Consider the following 25,582-nt stretch of genomic DNA (forward strand, 5'->3'; position numbering starts at 1 on the left):
GTACAGTTTCGAGGTTTGGGTCGTATTGATCCAATAGTTCCTTAGGAATTCAAATGATACTATGTTGAATCGTCCACTGAAATCTCCATTCCTATTAGAACTATCGATTAGAAATTCAACATGTGCATCTCATTTCGAAAACTATGTGCAGTTTCAAGATTAGGGTCGAATTGGTTCAACAGTTTTTGAGGAATTGATATCACACTTTGCCGAATAGACCACTGAAATCTCAATTCCTATCTGCACTATCGAACTGAAATTCAACATGTGCATCTCAATTCGAAAACTGTGTACAGTTTCGAGGTTTGGGTCGTATTGATCCAATAGTTCCTTAGGAATTCAAATGATACTATGTTGAATCGTCCACTGAAATCTCGATTCCTATCAGAACTATCGAACTTAAATTCAACATGTGCATCTCAATTCGAAAACTATGTGCAGTTTCAAGATTTGGTTCGAATTGATTCAACAGTTTTTAGGAATTGATATCATACTTTGCCGAATCAAAACTCCATTCCTATCAGATCCTATCGAACTGAAATTCAACATGTGCATCTCAATTCGAAAACTATGTGCAGTTTCAAGATTTGAGTCGAATTGGTCCAACAGTTTTTGAGGAATTGATATCACACTTTGCCGAATAGACCACTGAAATCTCAATTCCTATCTGAACTATCGAACTGAAATTCAACATGTGCATCTCAATTCGAAAACTATGTGCAGTTTCAAGATTTGGTTCGAATTGATCCAACAGTTTTCGAGGAATTGATATCACACTTTGCCGAATTGACCACTGAAATCTCAATTCCTATCTGAACTATCGAACTAAAATTCAACATGTGCATCTCAATTCGAAAACTATGTGCAGTTTCAAAATTTGGTTCGAATCGATCCAATATTTCCTTAGGAATTGAAATGATATTTTGCCGAATCGACTACTGAAATCTTCATTCCTCTCTGCACTATCGAACTGAAATTCAACATGTGCATCTCAATTCGAAAACTATGTGCAGTTTCAAGATTTGGTTCGAATCGATCCAACAGTTTTCGAGGAATTGATATCACACTTTGCCGAATTGACCACTGAAATCTCAATTCCTATCTGAACTATCGAACTGAAATTCAACATGTGCATCTCAATTCGAAAACTATGTGCAGTTTCAAGATTTGGTTCGAATCGATCCAATAGTTCTGATAGGAATGGAGATTTCAGTGGTCGATTCGACAAAATATCATTTCAATGTCGAACTGAAATTCAACATGTGCATCTCAATTCGAAAACTATGTGCAGTTTCAAGATTTCGTTCGAATTGATCCAACAGTTTTCGAGGAATTGATATCACACTTTGCCGAATTGACCACTGAAATCTCAATTCCTATCTGAACTATCGAACTGAAATTCAACATGTGCATCTCAATTCGTAAACTACAATGTGCAGTTTCAAAATTTGGTTCGAATTGATCCAACAGTTTTCAAGGAATTGATATCACACTTTGCCGAATTGACCACTGAAATCTCAATTCCTATCTGAACTATCGAACTGAAATTCAACATGTGCATCTCAATCCGAAAACTATGTGCAGTTTCAAGATCTGGTTCGAATTGATCCAATAGTTCCTTAGGAATTGAAATGATATTTTGTCGAATCGACTTCTGAAATCTCCATTCCTATTAGAACTATCGATTAGAAATTCAACATGTGCATCTCATTTCGAAAACTATGTGCAGTTTCAAGATTTGGGTCGAATTGGTTCAACAGTTTTTGAGGAATTGATATCACACTTTGCCGAATAGACCACTGAAATCTCAATTCCTATCTGCACTATCGAACTGAAATTCAACATGTGCATCTCAATTCGAAAACTGTGTACAGTTTAGAGGTTTGGGTCGTATTGATCCAATAGTTCCTTAGGAATTCAAATGATACTATGTTGAATCGTCCACTGAAATCTCGATTCCTATCAGAACTATCGAACTTAAATTCAACATGTGCATCTCAATTCGAAAACTATGTGCAGTTTCAAGATTTGGTTCGAATTGATTCAACAGTTTTTAGGAATTGATATCATACTTTGCCGAATCAAAACTCCATTCCTATCAGATCCTATCGAACTGAAATTCAACATGTGCATCTCAATTCGAAAATTATGTGCAGTTTCAAGATTTGAGTCGAATTGGTCCAACAGTTTTTGAGGAATTGATATCACACTTTGCCGAATAGACCACTGAAATCTCAATTCCTATCTGCACTATCGAACTGAAATTCAACATGTGCATCTCAATTCGAAAACTACGTGCAGTTTCAAGATTTGGTTCGAATTGATCCAACAGTTTTCGAGGAATTTATATCACACATTGCCGAATGGACCATTGAATTCTCAATTCCTATCTGAACTATCGAACTGAAATTCAACATGTGCAACTCAATCCGAAAACAATGTGAAGTTTCAAGATTTGGTTCGAATTGATCCAACAGTTTTCGAGGAACTGATATGACACTTTGCCGAATTGACCACTGAAATCACAATTCCTATCTGAACTATCGAACTAAAATTCAACATGTGCATCTCAAATCAAAAACTGTGTACAGTTTCGGGATTTGGGTCGAATTGATCCAATAGTTCCTTAGGAATTGAAATGATATAATGTCGAATCGACTTCTGAAATCTCCATTCCCATTAGAACTATCGATCTGAAATTCAACATGTGCATCACAATTCGAAAACTATGTGCAGTTTCAAGATTTGGGTCGAATTGGTTCAACAGTTTTTGAGGAATTGATATCACACTTTGCCGAATAGACCACTGAAATCTCAATTCCTATCTGCACTATCGAACTGAAATTCAATATGTGCATCTCAATTCGAAAACTATGTGCAGTTTCAAGATTTGGTTCGAATTGATCCAACAGTTTTCGAGGAATTGATATCACACTTTGCCGAATTGACCACTGAAATCTCCATTCCTATCTGAACTATCGAACTGAAATTCAACATGTGCATCTCAATTCGAAAACTATGTGCAGTTTCTAGATTTGGTTCGAATCGATCCAATAGTTCCTTAGGAATTGAAATGATATTTTGCCGAATCGACTACAAAAATCTTCATTCCTATCAGAACTATCGAACTGAAATTCAACATGTGCAACTCAATCCGAAAACAATGTGAAGTTTCAAGATTTGGTTCGAATTGATCCAACAGTTTTCGAGGAACTGATATGACACTTTGCCGAATTGACCACTGAAATCACAATTCCTATCTGAACTATCGAACTAAAATTCAACATGTGCATCTCAAATCAAAAACTGTGTACAGTTTCGGGATTTGGGTCGAATTGATCCAATAGTTCCTTAGGAATTGAAATGATATAATGTCGAATCGACTTCTGAAATCTCCATTCCCATTAGAACTATCGATCTGAAATTCAACATGTGCATCACAATTCGAAAACTATGTGCAGTTTCAAGATTTGGGTCGAATTGGTTCAACAGTTTTTGAGGAATTGATATCACACTTTGCCGAATAGACCACTGAAATCTCAATTCCTATCTGCACTATCGAACTGAAATTCAATATGTGCATCTCAATTCGAAAACTATGTGCAGTTTCAAGATTTGGTTCGAATTGATCCAACAGTTTTCGAGGAATTGATATCACACTTTGCCGAATTGACCACTGAAATCTCCATTCCTATCTGAACTATCGAACTGAAATTCAACATGTGCATCTCAATTCGAAAACTATGTGCAGTTTCAAGATTTGGTTCGAATCGATCCAATAGTTCCTTAGGAATTGAAGTGATATTTTGCCGAATCGACTACTGAAATCTTCATTCCTATCAGAACTATCGATCTGAAATTCAACATGTGCATCTCAATTCGAAAACTATGTGCAGTTTCAAGATTTGGTTCGAATCGATCCAATAGTTCCTTAGGAATTGAAATGATATTTTGCCGAATCGACTACTGAAATCTCCATTCCTATTAGAACTATCGATTAGAAATTCAACATGTGCATCTCCTTTCGAAAACTATGTGCAGTTTCAAGATTTGGTTCGAATCGATCCAACAGTTTTCGAGGAATTGATATCACACTTTGCCGAATTGACCACTGAAATCTCAATTCCTATCTGAACTATCGATCTGAAATTCAACATGTGCATCTCAATTCGAAAACTATGTGCAGTTTCAAGATTTGGGTCGAATTGGTTCAACAGTTTTTGAGGAATTGATATCACACTTTGCCGAATAGACCACTGAAATCTCAATTCCTATGTGCACTATCGAACTGAAATTCAACATGTGCATCTCAATTCGAAAACTATGTGCAGTTTCAAGATTTCGTTCGAATTGATCCAACAGTTTTCGAGGAATTGATATCACACTTTGCCGAATTGACCACTGAAATCTCAATTCCTATCTGAACTATCGAACTGAAATTCAACATGTGCATCTCAATTCGAAAATTATGTGCAGTTTCAAAATTTGGTTCGAATTGATCCAACAGTTTTCAAGGAATTGATATCACACTTTGCCGAATTGACCACTGAAATATCAATTCCTATCTGAACTATCGAACTGAAATTCAACATGTGCATCTCAATACGAAAACTATGTGCAGTTTCAAGATCTGGTTCGAATTGATCCAATAGTTCCTTAGGAATTGAAATGATATTTTGTCGAATCGACTCCTGAAATCTCCATTCCTATTAGAACTATCGATTAGAAATTCAACATGTGCATCTCATTTCGAAAACTATGTGCAGTTTCAAGATTAGGGTCGAATTGGTTCAACAGTTTTTGAGGAATTGATATCACACTTTGCCGAATAGACCACTGAAATCTCAATTCCTATCTGCACTATCGAACTGAAATTCAACATGTGCATCTCAATTCGAAAACTGTGTACAGTTTCGAGGTTTGGGTCGTATTGATCCAATAGTTCCTTAGGAATTCAAATGATACTATGTTGAATCGTCCACTGAAATCTCGATTCCTATCAGAACTATCGAACTTAAATTCAACATGTGCATCTCAATTCGAAAACTATGTGCAGTTTCAAGATTTGGTTCGAATTGATTCAACAGTTTTTAGGAATTGATATCATACTTTGCCGAATCAAAACTCCATTCCTATCAGATCCTATCGAACTGAAATTCAACATGTGCATCTCAATTCGAAAACTATGTGCAGTTTCAAGATTTGAGTCGAATTGGTCCAACAGTTTTTGAGGAATTGATATCACACTTTGCCGAATAGACCACTGAAATCTCAATTCCTATCTGAACTATCGAACTGAAATTCAACATGTGCATCTCAATTCGAAAACTATGTGCAGTTTCAAGATTTGGTTCGAATTGATCCAACAGTTTTCGAGGAATTGATATCACACTTTGCCGAATTGACCACTGAAATCTCAATTCCTATCTGAACTATCGAACTAAAATTCAACATGTGCATCTCAATTCGAAAACTATGTGCAGTTTCAAAATTTGGTTCGAATCGATCCAATATTTCCTTAGGAATTGAAATGATATTTTGCCGAATCGACTACTGAAATCTTCATTCCTCTCTGCACTATCGAACTGAAATTCAACATGTGCATCTCAATTCGAAAACTATGTGCAGTTTCAAGATTTGGTTCGAATCGATCCAACAGTTTTCGAGGAATTGATATCACACTTTGCCGAATTGACCACTGAAATCTCAATTCCTATCTGAACTATCGAACTGAAATTCAACATGTGCATCTCAATTCGAAAACTATGTGCAGTTTCAAGATTTGGTTCGAATCGATCCAATAGTTCTGATAGGAATGGAGATTTCAGTGGTCGATTCGACAAAATATCATTTCAATTCCTAAGGAACTATTGGATCAATTCGAACCAAATCTTGAAACTGCACATAGTTTTCGAATTGAGATGCTTATGTTGAATTTTAGTTCGATTGTTCAGATTGGAATTGAGATTTCAGTGGTCAATTCGGCAAAGTGTGATATCAATTCTTCGAAAACTGTTTGATCAATTTGAACCAAATTTTGAAACTGCACATTGTTTTCGAAATGGGATGCACATGTTGAATTTCAGTTCGATAGTTCAGATAGGAATTGAGATTTCAGTGGTCAATTCGGCAAAGGGTGATACTAATTCCTCGAACAATGTTGGATCAATTCGAACCAAATCTTGAAATTTTACACAGTTTTCGAATTGAGATGCATATGTTGAATTTCAGTTCGATAGTTCAGATAGGAATTGAGATTTCAGTTGTCAATTCAGCAAAGTGTGATATCAATTCCTTGAAAACTGTTGGATCAATTTGAACCAAATTTTGAAACTGCACATAGTTTTCGAAATGTGATGCACTTGTTGAATTTCAGTTCGATAGTTCTGATAGGAATTGAGATTTCAGTGGTCTATTCGGCAAAGTGTGATATCAATTTCTCAAAAACTGTTGGACCAATTCGACCCAAATCTTGAAACTGCACATAGTTTGCGAAATGAGACGCACATGTTGAATTTCAGATCGATAGTTCTGATAGGAATGGAGATTTCAGTGGTCGATTCGACAAAATATTATTTCAATTCCTAAGGAACTATTGGATCAATTCGAACCAAATCTTGAAACTGCACATAGTTTTCGAATTGAGATGCACATGTTGAATTTCAGTTCGATAGTTCAGATAGGAATTGAGATTTCAGTGGTCAATTCGGCAAAGTGTGATATCAATTCCTCGAAAACTGTTGGATCGATTCGAACCAAATCTTGAAACTGCACATAGTTTTCGAATTGAGATGCACATGTTGAATTTCAGTTCGATAGTGCAGATAGGAATTGAGATTTCATTGGTCTATTCGGCAAAGTGTGATATCAATTCCTCAAAAACTGTTGAACCAATTCGACCCAAATCTTGAAACTGCATATAGTTTTTGAATTGAGATGCACATGTTGAATTTCAGATCGATAGTTCTGATAGGAATGAAGATTTCAGTAGTCGATTCGGCAAAATATCATTTCAATTCCTAAGGAACTATTGGATCGATTCGAACCAAATCTTGAAACTGCACATAGTTTTCGGATTGACATTTCACATCAACTATCGAACTGAAATTCAACATGTGCATCCCATTTCGAAAACTATGTGCAGTTTCAAAATTTGTTTCGAATTGATTCAACAGTTTTCGAGGAATTGATATCACACTTTGCCGAATTGACCACTGAAATCTCAATTCCTATCTGAACTATCGAACTGAAATTCAACATGTGCATCTCAATTCGAAAACTATGTGCAGTTTCAAGATTCGGTTCGAATCGATCCAATAGTTCCTTAGGAATTGAAATGATATTTTGCCGAATCGACTACTGAAATCTTTATTCCTATCAGAACTATCGATCTGAAATTCAACATGTGCATCTCAATTCGAAAACTATGTGCAGTTTCAAGATTTGGGTCGAATTGGTTCAACAGTTTTTGAGGAATTGATATCACACTTTGCCGAATAGACCACTGAAATCTCAATTCCTATCAGAACTATCGAACTGAAATTCAACATATGCATCTCATTTCGAAAACTATGTGCAGTTTCAAGATTTGGTTCGAATTGATCCAGCAGTTTTTAGGAATTGACATCACACTTTGCCGAAATGACCACTGAAATCTCAATTCCTATCTGAACTTTTGAACTGAAATTCAACATGTGCATCTCAATTCGAAAACTGTGTACAGTTCAAGAGTTGGTTCGAATTGATCTAAAAGTTTTTGAGGAATTGATAGCACACTTTGCCGAATTGACCATTGAAATCTCAATTCCTATCTGAACTATCGAACTAAAATTCAACATGTGCATCTCAATTCGAAAACTATGTGCAGTTTCAAGATTTGGTTCGAATTGATCCAATAGTTCCTTAGGAATTGAAATGATATTTTGTCGAATCGACCACTGGAATCTCCATTCCTATCAGAACTATCGAACTGAAATTCAACATGTGTATCACATTTCGAAAACTATGTGCAGTTTCAAAATTTGGTTCAAATTGATCCAACAGTTTTCAAGGAATTGATATCACACTTTGCCGAATTGACAACTGAAATCTCAATTTCTATCTGAACTATCGAACTGAAATTCAACATGTGCATCTCAATTCGAAAACTGTGTAAAATTTCAAGATTTGGTTCGAATTGATCCAACATTGTTCGAGGAATTAGTATCACACTTTGCCGAATTGACCACTGAAATCTCAATTCCTATCTGAACTATCGAACTGAAATTCAACATGTGCATCCCATTTCGAAAACTATGTGCAGTTTCAAAATTTGGTTCGAATTGATTCAACAATTAATTCAAGTGAATTTTCCTCTGGAGAGGAGTGTGAAAGCCGCAAGGCTAAAGTCATATTTATTCAGAGAATTTAACAAAAATACAAAAAACAAGTCAATATAAATTTTCTGCTCAAATTCTAAACAAACAATATTAATCCACAGGGATATCCGCTCGTGGATTTTGCAATATATGGACAACATAAATTCAATTCTAATCTTTATGAAAATTTCGAGATCACACATATACCTATTATAAGACAACAACGACAGTAAATTCCATCTACTAAGCATTTATCAATGAAGATTGTTATTTTTTAAATCTATCCGAGAATGCACAAGAAGCCTAGGGGTTGAATCAATATATTTTCGTAATTGCTTCTTGAATATTGTTGGCATAATAATTTTTCTTATATATACTGGCAAACTATTAATTACAAGCGGCCCCAGAAATATATGACTCCGCTGTCCTATTGTTTTATTTATTCTAGGTACTACCGTAGAATACAATATATATTATTTATATACTCCCAAATATTTCACAGAATCTGTGGATGTTATTTCTATAGGTGTACTGTGGGTGGGTAAGATATGTAATTTGGTCATCTGGGTTAAGTACCGGGTGAGGCTGGTGAAAGCAACAAATTTAGTTTTCTCAACATTTATGGTGAGTAATTTATAGTTAAAAAAGTCAATAATTTGTGTAAAGTCAACTTCAATTTTCTTTTTCAGGTCGCTCCAGGAAGTATCTTGCTAAAGTATGGCAGTGTCGTCAGCAAAACTCACGAAATCACCGACGGATGGTAAGTCAAGGAGATCATTTATGTAAATGAAAAAAAATAAAGGTCCAAGCAACGTGCCTTGAGGCACTCCATACTTCACCTCCCTAAATGTTTCCACTTCATCTCCAATTTTGCAAGCTTGTGATCTGTGACATAGATAACTTTCCATTAACTTCAGAGATTTGCCCCTAAAACCTATTCTCTCCAATGACAACAATAATTCATTATGACAGACCGTATCGAACGCTTTGGCGAGGTCGATGAATACGCAGACAGCTTGCATTTTATCATCAATAGCTTTATACATTTTTCCAGTCAAATAGGCTATTGCATTCTGCGTCGAGTTACCCGCTCTTAAACCGTTTTGTCGATCTGAAATCAGGTTATATTTATCTAAAAATTTTGCTATTCTGACCTCCAACACATTTTCAAATATTTTTGAAATTACGGGGGATATTGAAATAGGTCGATAATTTAAGCATAACGATCTGTCCCCAGACTTATATAAAGGTACCACAATCGATTTTTTCAGAACATTAGGATATTGTCCCACCTCAATTGCCTTATTGATAACAAATGTAATAGGCGTAACTATGAACTCTGCTGTATTTTTTATTATTTCTGTGGTTATCTTGTCCATTCCCGCTGATTTACTGTTTTTTAAAGAATATATTATTTTAAGTACTTCAGCTTCATCAGTCTCCAATATAACTATTGAGTTAACATTTCTTCTTTGTTTGAATTCAACTCCGCTATTTTTAACCCTCTTTGCCAATTTTTCACCTACACTTATGAAGAATTCATTAAAAACCTCAGTTAATTCTTTTTTGCCAGTCACCTTTTTCCCTACTTCATTTAACACCGATGTTGGTTGAATTTTGGTTGTATCGTTTTTGTCAATATTTCTTAAGACTTTCCAAAGTTGATCTGGATTTTTCGAATTGCTATTGATCTTATTCCTGTAATACTCTGCCTTTGTTTTCGCAATCAGTTGTTTTAGAATATTATTGTATTCTTTCAATTCATGTTTCAGTAATATATTTTCTGGATTATTTTTACATGTTTTATTAAGTTTATTTTTGTGATTTATTGACTTGATTAGTCCCTTGGTGATCCATGGAGTGCGTTTTCTTTCATTTCTTTTAAAATTGACCTTATACTCACTTTGTTCAATGAACTGTGAAAAAATCCTGAAAAACATATCCATTGAGAGGTGAATGTCATCCTGATTCATAACACTACTCCATGTTTCATTTTTGAGTAATTGTCTGAGTTTTTTGTAATTTACAAATTTCCTACTCTGATCATTCCTAACATAATTTTTACAATTTTTTGGGAGTGAAAACTTGACTGCTACTGGTTTATGATCCGTGATCAAATGATCAACCACCATGGGACAGACAGTGTCCAACTGCAGAGAACCCCTCAACATTATATAATTATAACAAGCCTTCTCTCTAGTTGGTGAGTTTATAATTAATAAATATCCATATTCACTTAGTACGTTTAAATATTCCTCTCTAATATTTGAATCAGTCAGTAAATCTATATTTAAGTCACCAATTATTAATGATACTCTATTATTTGGCTTATTTATACTTAAAAACTCTTCTAGATCTGAGATGAACTCGGAAGGACATAGAGATGGAGTGCGGTATACAGCGAATATGTTTATACCCACAGAGTGAAGCCCCAGGCGCAAAATAATGGCATTTACCGGACCAATTTTGACTAACTCATATTCTAAATCTATACCATCTTTCACATATACTAGTATGCCATAATTTTTTTAAGATCAAATCTGTTATCCATCCTGTTCATTGGAGCTTGATAGATAATGAAAAAGACGAAATTTTCGTGTCTGCTCCAAATTCTTTATTAAAAATTGCTACATATGTTTCGGCCCTTACAAAATTAGGGCCATCTTCAGGCATCTGCAGACAAATACAAAGATGTATGAAAACAGTAATAAAATAAAAGACTGCAACAGAAAAGTACATGGAAAGAGAAAACAACAGTACAAAGACAAAACAGTAAATCAACAAATATTGAGAGTCGAATTGTAAACTTAAGCAAAATAACTTACATGTTCAAAATTATAACCGAAATTATTCGTCAAGAAAAGATGAAAGTAAATATGTCAAATTATCAGGATCAACAAAGGCGAACAGAAATAGCAGAAACCACAGAAAAACACAGAAATGACTGAGTTTCTGTTGAGTGGCGAATATCGGGTTGTGTGAAGTATCAAAATTGGGAGAAAAGGGGGAAGAACGGAATCGGAGTCATCGCGATGGAAGAAAGCCGAGCAAATGCGGACAAATGAGCAGTTCAGGGAACTTTTGCTGGGTGTTCAGAAGTTTAGTTGGGGTGTTGTGTTTTGCCTTTGTGATATGTATATTCTCCAATGAGTCACATAAACTTCTGTTTCGAGGTAGAGACAGGATGCAGGGCTCCAACGAAGGAACGTGGCCGGAGTTCGAGAGGATGTGCTCCGCGAAAGTGGACTTGTTGGGGTTGTTGGTCCTAATGGTTCTGAAGTGTTCATCGATCCTTGTATTGATGCTTCTAATGGATCGGCCTATGTAGAAACTACCACAAGAACATTCCAGCCGATAGACTCCCATTCTCTCGACCGGGTCGACCTTATCCTTACCTCTGGAGTGGATTGCTCTAAGGGAGTTTTCAACTTTGAAGGATATCTGAATGTTGAACTGTTTTAGGTATTTTTGGATTCTCTCAGAAACCCCAGGAACATAAGGGATGCTCTTGAAAATAATGTTTTCATCTGATATAGGGGTTAAATGGGTGTTATGTCTAATCATGATCTTATGGGAAATGCAGCGAAAAGTGTTCTGGACCAAGTTCATAGGGAAGCCATTGTTGTGTGCTATTTGTAGTATAATGTATTCCGTTTCGTAATCTTCAGCGGACAATGGAGTTGTCAACAGTCTATAGAAGAAGGAACGGAAGGCGGCAAGCTTGTACTGGAGTGGATGATTTGATGAGAAAGGGATCACATGATCAGTTGTTGTGGGCTTCCTGTAGATAGAGAATTCGATCTCATCATCTCTCGAGCGCAAAAGCAAGTCTAGAAACGGAAGGGTTCCATTTGTCTGTGCTTCAACGGTGAAGGTGATTCTAGGATGCAGTGTGTTAATGAAATCTAGGAACATATCGAGGTCAGATTGATCTCCCAGGAAGATGCAAAAAATGTCGTCCACATAGCGTCTCCAAAATAGAATGTGTTTTTTGAACAAGTTATTGTCCTTGAGTTTATTTTCAAGATATTTAAGAAAACACTCTGCAAGCAATGGCGCCAGGGTAGATCCCATACTTAGGCCGTTTTTTTTGGATGTAAAATCGGTTGTTGAATTTGAAAAAGTTCTGCTCCAGGCAAACTTTTAGTAAAGCTGAGAGAGAAGACCCAACATCGTCGCTAAGATCGGAAAAGGCCAAAAGTTGGTTGATTAATTCAGCGGCTTCAACCGGTGGAGTAGATGGGTATAAGTTGACTATATCGAAGGAGACCATGGTTGCTCCCTCGGGAAATTTGAGGTCTTTGATCTGATGTACCAGTTCTGAAGAATTTTTGATAGAGAATTCTGATCTGTAATCTAAATGGCGTTGAAAAACATCACCGAGGAAGGAAGACAAGCCGTGGGCAGTGGTGCCAACAAAGGAAACGATTGGGCGAACGGGTATGCCTGGTTTGTGGATCTTTGGCAAACTATATAACAGAGGAGTGACCGGTACAGACGAGATAAGCCAATCTATTTTAAAATTGAAAAGCTGCAAAATATCTTTATTTTGTTTGATGGTAGAATTTACCTTCTTAAGAAAACCAGGTATGAGATCTTTGGGGGTTCTGTCGAAATCTGTTGAATTTAGGAAGTCTTCAGTTTTGCAAATGTAATCAGACATTCTCATGATCACGGTGCAGTTGCCCTTGTAAGCTTTGGTGACCAAGAGATTTTTTACGTTGATTTTGTTCAACAATGATTTTATGACAGAGGAAGAACTCCCAAATTTTGTAGTTTGATGTCTTAAGAAGGATTTGATGATGTTAGTTGTTTCTAATGTTATGGTGGCAAAATTTTCTAATCTGCACCGATTAAAAATGTTTTCAATATGTGAGGTGAACGAGTCTAAAAGTACAGAAGAAGGCTTGAGAGGTGCAGAACATTTAAGGCCCTGGTTAAGAAGATCTTGTTCGGCAGATGATAGTGAAATGTCGGTCATGTTTAATGTTCTTGGGTGAAATTTAAACGTCGAATATACTGTTTGGGTTGGTTGTTCAGGAATATTATGAGATCTCAAGTAGTTCAATTGAACTACAATTGAAGCTATCCAAGAAATTTCTTGGATAGCTTCTCAAAGCGTTTCTCACCCTCCAACTCCATCCTTTCCCGAGTCCTTCTCTCCAGGCAATCCCATATAGCTGGATGTAAGTTCCATATGTAATTTCCATATGTCGAGGAAAATTGCTTCTCTGAGTCTAAACTTGTGTCGGAGTTCTTGTTTTATCCAAAACCTAAGAGCAAACCTCTGTGTTGACTTAGCTGCTCTTGAGGTGTTCCCAATTTTAACCTTGGCGAATTTCGGTTGTAGACTCTCTCTTAGACATGAAGACAAAAACCATATAATAATAATAATAATAATAATAACGACTTGAACGACTTGACGACTTGAAACTCTTCGCATCTACCAAAAAACAAATGCAATTGATGCTGAAAATGGTGGAAGGATTCTCGGAAGACATCAAAATGAAGTTTGGACTAGAAAAATGTCGACTGCTGAACATAACGAGAGGAAAAATAGAAGATGGTACGTTCAAACTCAGGGAAGGTGCAGAAATTGAAGCATTAAAGGAAGCAGACACATACAAGTATCTAGGCATAAAACAGGCAAGAAAAATCAATCAGACCCAGATGAAGAAAGAATTAACGGAGGAGTTCACCCGAAGATTGAGGAGGATTATGAAAACTGGTCTTAACAGCAAGAATCTGATAAAAGCGATTAACACCTACGCTTGCTCGGCGCTGATCTATTCATTTGGTATTATCTCTTGGACGACCACCGATTTAGCAGCTTTACAGAGAAATATAAGGACGATGCTGACTAAACACAATAAACATCACCCCAAAAGCTCAATAAAACGGACAGAGCTGCCACGACATCTTGGGGGTAGAGGAATTGTTGATTTTTCCAACCGTATGTCCCAGGAAATTGAAGGACTTCGAAAATATTTCTTGAGCAAGGCAGCTTCGTCAGAACTCCATCGAGTAGTTTGTGTTGCTGATAGTTCTACACCATTAAAGCTACAACAGGATCACTTGGAAACCGTCGAACACTCTGCAGAAAGTAAAATGCAGAAACTGATTGGCAAACCTTTGCATGGGAGGCACCAGAACGAGGTCAACCATGATTACGTCGACATATCTGCGTCGAACTACTGGTTGACTTCCGGAAGGTTGTTTCCTGAGACAGAGGGCTTCATGCTCGCCATCCAGGATCAGGTGATTCCAACAAGAAATTACATGAAATACATCGCCAAGGATGCCTCAGTGGCGGACGATAGCTGTCGTTATGGCTGTGCGACACATGAAACTATCCAGCACATCACCGGGTGATGTCAGAAGTTCGCGGGCACGGAGTACAAGAATAGACATGATGCTGTTGCCAAGATTCTTCACCAAGAATTGGCACTAAAACACAAACTTCTAACTTCGAAAAAGGTTCCTTATTACAATTACCATCCGGATGCTGTGCTGGAAAACGAACATCACAAGCTCTACTGGGATCGCACGGTTCTCACAGACCGGAAAATAACACACAATAGACCAGACCTCATATTGCTCAATAAGGATGAGGACAGAGCACTATTCATCGACGTGGCAATTCCAAATAATAACAATCTTCTAGATGGGCCCACTGAAAAAATTTCAAAATACGGAGTTCCTCTTTAAGAATATGCACCACTTTTAACTATACGATGATTTTTCTAGGAGATATGCGTGTCAAAAGTTGATTTCGAAAATTTCCAAAAAAGATAGCGTCACTTAAAAATTCGTCAAGATCAAACGGTTCCACCGATGTCGATGACATTTCGAGATTTATTACTAGGAGAGCTGCTCTTTTGAAGTATGTATTACTTGTAGATCAACGATGATTTTTGTGGAAGTTACGCATCTCGAAAGCTTATCTTCGAAAAATTCTCAAAAAGATGGGGTCAGTTAAAAATTCGTCAAGATCGAACGGTTACATCGAGGTCGATGAAATTTCGAGATTTGTCACTAAAAGAGTTGCTTTTTTAGGATATGTATAATATTCGGATCTGCGATGATTTTGTAGGAGATACGCGTGTCAAAAGTTGATTTCGAAAATTTTCAAAAAAGATGGTATCACATGAAAATTCGTCAAGATCAAACGGTTGCACCGATGTCGATGAAATTTCGAGATTTTCTACTAGGCGAGCTGCTCTTTCGAAAAATATATCACTTTTGGATCTACGATGATTCTTATAGGAGTTAAGAATCTCGAAAGTTGACCTTCGAAAAATTCCCAAAAAGATGGGGTCAGTTAAATTTTTGTCAAGATCGAACGGTTACATTGAGGTCGATGAAATTTCGAGATCGAAAACTATGTGCAGTTTCAAGATTTGGTTCGAATTGATCAAACAGTTTTCAAGGAATTGATATCACACTTTGCCGAATTGACCACTGAAATCTCAATTCCTATCTGAACTATCGAACTGAAATTCAACATGTGCATCTCAATCCGAAAACTATGTGCAGTTTCAAGATTTGGTTCGAATTGATCCAATAGTTCCTTAGGAATTGAAATGATATTTTGCCGAATCGACTACTGAAATCTTCATTCCTATCAGAACTATCGATCTGAAATTCAACATGTGCATCTCAATTCGAAAACTATGTGCAGTTTCAAGATTTGGATCGAATTGGTTCAACAGTTTTCGAGGAATTGATATCACACTTTGCCGAATAGACCACTGAAATCTCAATTCCTATCAGAACTATCGAACTGAAATTCAACATGTGCATCACATTTCGAAAACTATGTGCAGTTTCAAAATTTGGTTCAAATTGATCCAACAGTTTTCAAGGAATTGATATCACACTTTGCCGAATTGACAACTGAAATCTCAATTCCTATCTGAACTATCGAACTGAAATTCAACATGTGTATCTCAATTCGAAAACTGTGTAAAATTTCAAGATTTGGTTCGAATTGATCCAACATTGTTCGAGGAATTAGTATCACACTTTGCCGAATTGACCACTGAAATATCAATTCCTATCTGAACTATCGAACTGAAATTCAACATGTGCATCCCATTTCGAAAACTATGTGCAGTTTCAAAATTTGGTTCGAATTGATTCAACAGTTTTCGAGGAATTGATATCACACTTTGCCGAATTGACCACTGAAATCTCAATTCCTATCTGAACTATCGAACTGAAATTCAACATGTGCATCTCAATTCGAAAACTATGTGCAGTTTCAAGATTCGGTTCGAATCGATCCAATAGTTCCTTAGGAATTGAAATGATATTTTGCCGAATCGACTACTGAAATCTTCATTCCTATCAGAACTATCGATCTGAAATTTAACATGTGCATCTCAATTCGAAAACTATGTGCAGTTTCAAGATTTGGGTCGAATTGGTTCAACAGTTTTTGAGGAATTGATATCACACTTTGCCGAATAGACCACTGAAATCTCAATTCCTATCAGAACTATCGAACTGAAATTCAACATATGCATCTCATTTCGAAAACTATGTGCAGTTTCAAGATTTGGTTCGAATTGATTCAACAGTTTTCAAGGAATTGATATCACACTTTGCCGAATTGACCACTGAAATCTCAATTCCTTTCTGAACTTACGAACTGAAATTCAACATGTGCATCTCAATCCGAAAACTATGTGCAGTTTCAAGATTTGGTTCGAATCGATCCAATAGTTCCTTAGGAATTGAAATGATATTTTGCCGAATCGACTACTGAAATCTTCATTCCTATCAGAACTATCAGAAATTCAACATGTGCATCTCAATTCGAAAACTATGTGCAGTTTCAAGATTTGGTTCGAATCGATCCAATAGTTCCTTAGGAATTGAAGTGATATTTTGCCGAATCGACTACTGAAATCTTCATTCCTATCAGAACTATCGATCTGAAATTCAACATGTGCATCTCAATTCGAAAACTATGTGCAGTTTCAAGATTTGGTTCGAATTGATCCAATAGTTCCTTAGGAATTGAAATGATATTTTGTCGAATCGACCACTGAAATCTCCATTCCTATCAGAACTATCGAACTGAAATTCAACATGTGCATCATATTTCGAAAACTATGTGCAGTTTCAAAATTTGGTTCAAATTGATCCAACAGTTTTCAAGGAATTGATATCACACTTTGCCGAATTGACAACTGAAATCTCCATTCCTATCTGAACTATCGAACTGAAATTCAACATGTGCATCTCAATTCGAAAACTGTGTAAAATTTCAAGATTTGGTTCGAATTGTTCCAACATTGTTCGAGGAATTAGTATCACACTTTGCCGAATTGACCACTGAAATCTCAATTCCTATCTGAACTATCGAACTGAAATTCAACATGTGCATCCTATTTCGAAAACTATGGGCAGTTTCAAAATTTGGTTCGAATTGATTCAACAGTTTTCGTGGAATTGATATCACACTTTGCCGAATTGACCACTGAAATCTCAATTCCTATCTGAACTATCGAACTGAAATTCAACATGTGCATCTCAATTCGAAAACTATGTGCAGTTTCAAGATTTGGTTCGAATTGATCCAAGAGTTCTTTAGGAATTGAAATAATATTTTGTCGAATCGACCACTGAAATCTCCATTCCTATCAGAACTATCGATCTGAAATACAACATGTGCGTCTCATTTCGAAAACTATGTGCAGTTTCAAGATTTGGGTCGAATTGGTCCAACAGTTTTTGAGAAATTGATATCACACTTTGCCGAATAAAAAATTTCAAGATTTGGTTCGAATTGATCCAACATTGTTCGAGGAATTAGATTCACACTTTGCCGAATTGACCACTGAAATCTCAATTCCTATCTGAACTATCGAACTGAAATTCAACATGTGCATCCCATTTCGAAAACTATGTGCAGTTTCAAAATTTGGTTCAAATTGATCAAACAGTTTTCGAAGAATTGATATCACACTTTGCCTAATTGACCACTGAAATCTCAATTCCTATCTGAACTATCGAACTAAAATTCAACATGTGCATCTCAATTCGAAAACTATGTGCAGTTTTAAGATTTGGTTCGAATTGATCCAATAGTTCCTTAGGAATTGAAATGATATTTTGTCGAATCGACCACTGAAATCTCCATTCCTATCAGAACTATCGAACTGAAATTCAACATGTGCATCACATTTCGAAAACTATGTGCAGTTTCAAAATTTGGTTCAAATTGATCCAACAGTTTTCAAGGAATTGATATCACACTTTGCCGAATTGACAACTGAAATCTCAATTCCTATCTGAACTATCGAACTGAAATTCAACATGTGCATCCCATTTCGAAAACTATGTGCAGTTTCAAAATTTGGTTCGATTGATCCAACAGTTTTCGAGGAATTGTATCACACTTTGCCGAATTGACCACTGAAATCTCAATTCCTATCTGAACTATCGAACTGAAATTCAACATGTGCATCTCAATTCGAAAACTATGTGCAGTTTCAAGATTTGGTTCGAATCGATCCAATAGTACCTCAGGAATTGAAATGATATTTTGCCGAATCGACTACTGAAATCTTCATTCCTATCAGAACTATCGAACTGAAATTCAATATGTGCATCTCAATCCGAAAACAATGTAAAGTTTCAAGATTTGGTTCGAATTGATCCAACAGTTTTCGAGGAATTGATATGACACTTTGCCGAATTGACCACTGAAATCACAATTCCTATCTGAACTATCGAACTAAAATTCAACATGTGCATCTCAAATCAAAAACTGTGTACAGATGTGCATAAGAGTTTTCGTCGATCACGGCTAGCCCTGCAAGATGTTGAGGTGACCACTAGCATTATAATCTTCTTATACTACCTAGTATTCTAGTATCTAGTATCACTCCATCTTGATGAACAAATCCTCCCGTTTCCGACATCAGCTCAGCCGACTCCAGAAAAGCAGAAGATGATTTTTACAGCAAGTCATGGTCTTTCAATCTCTTGAAATATATAAAGTATATGTTTACTCATATGATATTCGAATGAAAACTTCAGTTTTGCTTGTCTAATCTGGCTTTCTAATATCTTTTGTTCTGCTGGCGTGATAGATTTTCCTACTAGCTTAAGATCGATTCATATGTCGGATATTAGCTTCTCCAAAGCACTCTAGCTCTTGGACTTTGATTTTATTATGAGCTACTGTTCCCTTGAGTGGGTCTTGACCTCTCAATAATCTTATTCCATTTCCAACTTTTGTGTATAATGCTGGTATTGCAAACTTTGAAACCCCTGTCTTCCTGCATTCAAGGAAAGTATATCCTTTGTATCGAAGACTTACAGTTACAGTTTGTTCGGCGCATCTGTCGAATCCCCCAGACCTGCTACCGCGACCAAAGCGGTCTATTGTGGCACACAAACGAGCTCAAAGAGCTAAACTTCTACCTCCAGTGCCATCTTCCAAGGGAAGAGGTGATAACAGAGGAGGAGCAGTTCATGAGTTCCCCTAGAACCAGCCTGAGCGAACCTTGTCTGCTGCTGGGCAGTCACTGAGGATAGTCCTCCTATAAGCAAAGAGAGTCCTTGTATATCGAAGAGCTAGGATGCAGGCTACGATTCATATTCAAACTCTTCTATCGAACTCGAGAATTTCATTCGCCGTCCATTTAACTACCCTGAGAGAGTAGTTGACTCCCCAGACTGCCAAATTTTTCGTAGGATAAACTAGCGACTGTGTAGTTAATGCATTCCTAATTTAAGTTATCTCCAGAGCACCACTCTCTCACATTCATTTGTTATAAAAAAAAAAACGAAAATGAAATATATAACGTTTTTAAAATTATTACATAATCACTAAAGCTCTTCTTGACAAAAAGACACTTAAAGAGTGTTTGAAACATCCTGAAATACGATTCCCCAAGTGAGCAGTCCACAAACTAAGGATGATAGCCATCATAAATATAGAGGTGTTTTGAAAGATGAAAGTTGTAATAACTGGAGCCAATGTTATAATAATACGATCACGTCACTCATTCGAGTTCGAATAATCCCACTGTACTAGATTCTAAAACATATGTGGCAACTACGCTGGACGCAACAACATGCTAAAGGTGAAAGACTGAATAAAATTCGGACGCAGCATTGTGCTATATATGAAAACAAAATATACGCCGGACGCACTAATGGTAGGACCATGTAAGGACGCAATAATGTGCGTATATCAACTTCTTTATTAATGAAGATATTTGAGATCTGAAACGACCAAACTACGTAATTTTTTGCGTAGATTAATATACTTCGATCAGATTCCACCTAGGTAGCGTATTTCTGGGAGACGCAATAAGGTTGCTTTTTGAAAGGACGCAATAAAGTATGCCAGATGTAAATATATATATATATATACAGTCCCTGGCCAGTTTATTAGACGCACTGAGGATTTTTTTTATATTTACTGGTATTGCTGGAGGAAAAAGCAGAATATTTGAATTTCATTTCCACAGAATGTTAGTTTCATCTACGACTCTCATTAAATTGTTCTATTTGGTATTTATTTTTGATGTTGTAGTATTAGTACTTAAGTATGAATCAGTACTATGTCTTCCAGTGGACGTCTTGCATTCTGCAGGTTCGGACGTTATTTCGATAATCCACATATGAAATCATTACCTTCGAATGCAGCAAACCGAACAATTCTGCATTGATAGTATGAAGTTCTCATAGCTACACAGGGTGGCTCAGCAAAATATTAAAATTTCATGTTTAATCATCAATAAATCAATATTTTTTATTGAATATGATATATTATATGTGAAAACCATTTACAGATGAAGTATATGTAACATATACATTCAATTTAATAATTCAATATTGAGATTTTGCATCGAATCAATGCGTCTAATAATATGGCCAGGGACTGTATATATATATATATATATATATATATATATATATATATATATATATATATATATATATATATAATAGAATAAAGACGTACACAGAAGGCCTTAAACAAAGGATCGCAGCATTAGGAAACAGATTGAGGAGATACAATAAGAGGACTCAAAGATACCGAGACAACAACCTGTTCGCAAACAATCAGAGGCAGTTCTTCAGGAAACTGGACGAAGACAAGAACGTACAAACAACGAAAACCCCGTCCCCAACCGACATGCACAAGTACTGGTCGAAGATTTGGTCAAATAAAGGAACACATAACACAGAGGCAACATGGATTGAGCAAGAAAAAAAGAAACATGCCAATCTTCAAGAAATGTCCACGATGAACATAGAAGAGGAAGACGTCAAGAACACAATTAAGAGAATGAAAAACTGGACTACTCCCGGCATAGACGGCATACATAACTTTTGGTGGAAATCGTTCTCACACACGCATCAAACACTAGCACAACTGATACAAGAGGCCATAGAAAATCCCAACAAGATACCGAAGTACTTTACACACGGCACGACTCTCATGCTCCCAAAAAAAGGTGACCTGACACAGCCTGAAAATTACAGACCCATAACATGTTTACCGTCAGCGTACAAAATAATAACCTCTACCATAGGACACAAGATTCGAACCCACCTAAAAACAAACAACATTATGGCATGGGAACAGGCAGGATGCAGAGAGAACGGGCGAGGAAGTAAGGAACTTCTGATGATTGACAGCATCTTAACGAGACAGGCAAAGAGGAAACTGAAGAACTTATCAATGGCCTGGATCGACTATCGGAAGGCATACGACTCGGTGCCCCACTCGTGGCTATTGGAAGTCCTGGAAATATACAAGGTGGACAAGAAAATAATCAATTTAATAGAAAGCCTACGGTCAATGTGGCGCACAACACTTACAGTCAACACCGAAAGGACCAAATACAACACGGAGGAAATAAAGATCGAAAAGGGCATATTTCAGGGAGATGGACTAAGCCCGCTGCTATTTTGCCTCGCTCTGAATCCTCTCAGCAACATGCTGAACAGATCTGAATACGGCTACAAAATAGAAGAACAGAAGAAAATAACACACTTATTTTATATGGACGACCTCAAACTGTACGCTAGAGGAAAAAAACAACTAGAAGGAGAGCTTGAACTCGTACGGAGGTTCAGCACAGACATAGGGATGAGATTCAGTCTGGAGAAGTGTGCAACGGTGGAGGTAAAAAGGGGAAAATTGGTGGAAGGCGAGAACATCAGACTGGCAGATGGACGAGAGATGGCGAACATGAAGGCGGAAGATAGGTACAAATATCTTGGCATACAGCAAACGTACGAAATTAAACAACAAGAAAATAAGAAAGCGGCAGAAACAGAACTCATAAGAAGAACAAGAAAGATAGTCAACTCACAATTGTCCGCCAAAAACAAAATAAACGCCATCAACATCTGGGCTATACCCACATTTACGTACACGGCTGGAATACTAAATTGGTCGAAAACAGATTTGGAGAACTTGGACAGACGAATAAGAACAACACTCACACAACAAGGCATGCTACACCCAAACTCTGCGATAGAGCGGCTCTACTTACCTCGAAAAGAAGGAGGACGCGGACTCAGCAGCCTGGAACATACCTGCCTGAAAGAGGAAAAAAAATTAACACAATACTTCGAAAAAAACAACTTACCTCTCCATCAATGGATAGCAGCACAGCGCCGAATTGCCTCAACATCCAGAAATATACAAGAAGAAGACCCTGCGGAAAAATTAAGGAACAAATGGAAATCCAAAGCGCTGCATGGCAGATTTTTCAATAGCCTTCAACAACCTGAGGTAGACATGACAACCTCCAACACCTACCTCAAGCAAGGCTATCTTTTTCCTCAAACGGAAGGAACACTCCAGGCCATCCAAGACCAGGTTGTTCCAACAAGAACTTACCTGAAACACATCCTTCAACAACAGGTAGAAACAACAAAGTGCAGGTTGTGTAACAGCGCTGAGGAAACAGTCCAACACCTCACATCAGGCTGCACAACAATAGCGAACACCAAATATCTCACCCGACATGACAACATGGGGAAAGTTGTGCATCAACTAATATGCCTACAAAAAGAATTAATTCCGCATTTTACACCACACCACGTATACGCACCGCAAACATTGAAAGAAAACGAGCAATTTAAAATATACTGGGACTTAACAATAATAACCGACAGAAGGGTCGTACACAATAGACCCGATATGGTAATATTCGATAAGGTCAATAAAACAGCAATCATCATAGACTTTGCTGTGCCGCAGGACCAGAACTTAACGAAAACATACACCGAAAAGATGACAAAATATGAAGCGCTGGCACAACAAATCCGGGATATGTGGAAGTTGAGGGATGCGAGAATAATGCCGCTGATAATATCTGCCAACGGTCTCGTCCACAGAAAAACCACCCAACATCTACTCGAATTGAAGCTGCCACAAAACACGATTATGTGGATGCAAAAGGCGGTTATACTGGGAACAGTGAATATAATAAGGAAAACCTTATACCCTCACTAGCAGCAGCACGGGACTACCCTTGACGGCAAGTCCGGGTAGTCGCGAGAAACCCACGAATATGTGTGAAACTAAAAAAAAAAAAAAAAAAAAAAAAAAAAAAAAAAAAAAAAAAAAAAAAAAAAAAAAAAAAAAAATAGTTATAAAGTGTTAATACCACCTCCAAAATAGTAACTCGTTTAACGCTCTCACCTCATATATATCGCTGTCACCTCCGAAATCGGAGGTGACAACGTTTTGCCTTGTTTTTTAGCTTGTTAGATTCAGGAGGCTTCAGGGACCAACATATCAAAAAATCGTTTTGAGGTCACAACGCACCCCGTTTATGTACTGAACAATCTTTTAGTTCGAGTGTATATCACTGGCGCTAGTGTGCTGAGCTGTATATCGACGAATTGCTCTGAAAGACTCTTTGCTCGTTAGCACCTCCGAAAATGGCAACGTTGTACTGTGCAAGCAGATGTAGACAGGCGGAATATCAGTATACGGAGGAATTAAGTAAAGAGAGGCGCAGCGCGTTTTCTCCTCCATTATTGCAAGCCAGGCGGCATATCCCAACGATTTTTTATCGCATTCTTTTGTAGGGGAAAGAATCACGTGAAAGAAAACCAATCTTGGCTCTCTCGAATGGGATGATGACTGTTTATATTTCATCGTGCGTATATCTATGCATCCGTTGAACTTCTTTCATCTCAAGCTAACACTATAATTCTGAATTTGGCGAACTTTTGCATTACCTATCTGAAAACAAATCGATTGGAGTCTTGTCCATAATAATATTGCTTCTCTCTATGGAAATGATCCATATAGATAATACCACCTATTAGAATAACGAATAATCAGTATTGGTACATTGCATATAATAAAATAAGCTGTTCAGAGAAAAATGTTTTTTGGATAAGAATATTCAGATGGTAATGGTGATGAATATTCAAGGACAATGAGCCATTCCGAAAATTTTCATTTCAGAATCAAGAGAAAAAATGCTACAAATTTTACAATATCACAGAAATGAACAACGTCGGCTGAACCGAATGTTGGACATTGTTGTGTTATTTCAAATGGAACGCTCTTTATATTTTTCTTGAATCAGATTGCTCAATGATTTTGAGGAATCCAGATTGCTGAATGAGGAATCCTTTGCTCAGAAACATCTCTTTTATTATCGATTATGTTTAAATATTGGATTTTCCCGATTTGAAGGGCTTGTACCATCTCTCTGGTTTAAATATTTTAGTGATGTATCATAAAGAAAATTACCAATTATATCGAAACAAGTAAGATTTTATAAAGGATTCGCCAAAAGAGATTTGCATTTTTCGATAGATCATACAGGATGTAAGGGAAAAAATAAACAATATTGAAGTCTTTGGAAGTCAACATATTTTGAAATTTCAACCATATTTTTGTCAAGATATGATGAATCTTCAAAATGAAGTTAATAATATAGATACATACTCGTACCCAGGTGACCAGTAACATATCTGTTATGTTTTCTTGGGAGATCGAATGGGGAACTTTGTTATGTGTTATTTTTCTGTAACCATTACGTGTCTGATGCGATATTTGGGATGTACTTGTGCTGTATCGAAATTATATCCACATTTTGTAAATTTCATGTTCGCGCTCCCTGATATCCACGTAACATATTTGTAACATTGTTCTTTATTTGCCATGTATCATTTTGAGATCATGAACAGAGCATGACACCATAAGCGTTTTAACT

The 25,582-nt window shown here is 36.8% G+C and overlaps 1 protein-coding gene across 1 annotated transcript; it reads right to left on the reverse strand.

The window, feature by feature from the left end:
* Positions 1-12,387: 12,387 nt before the first annotated feature.
* LOC123318269 lies at positions 12,388-13,338 on the reverse strand. Its single transcript, XM_044904886.1, has one exon. It carries the CDS (start codon positions 13,336-13,338, stop codon positions 12,388-12,390), a length of 951 nt encoding a protein of 316 aa, XP_044760821.1.
* Between the last annotated feature and the right edge of the window lie 12,244 nt (positions 13,339-25,582).

The sequence above is a fragment of the Coccinella septempunctata genome, chromosome 8, assembly GCF_907165205.1.
Source record: "Coccinella septempunctata chromosome 8, icCocSept1.1, whole genome shotgun sequence".
NCBI lineage: Eukaryota > Metazoa > Arthropoda > Insecta > Coleoptera > Coccinellidae > Coccinella > Coccinella septempunctata.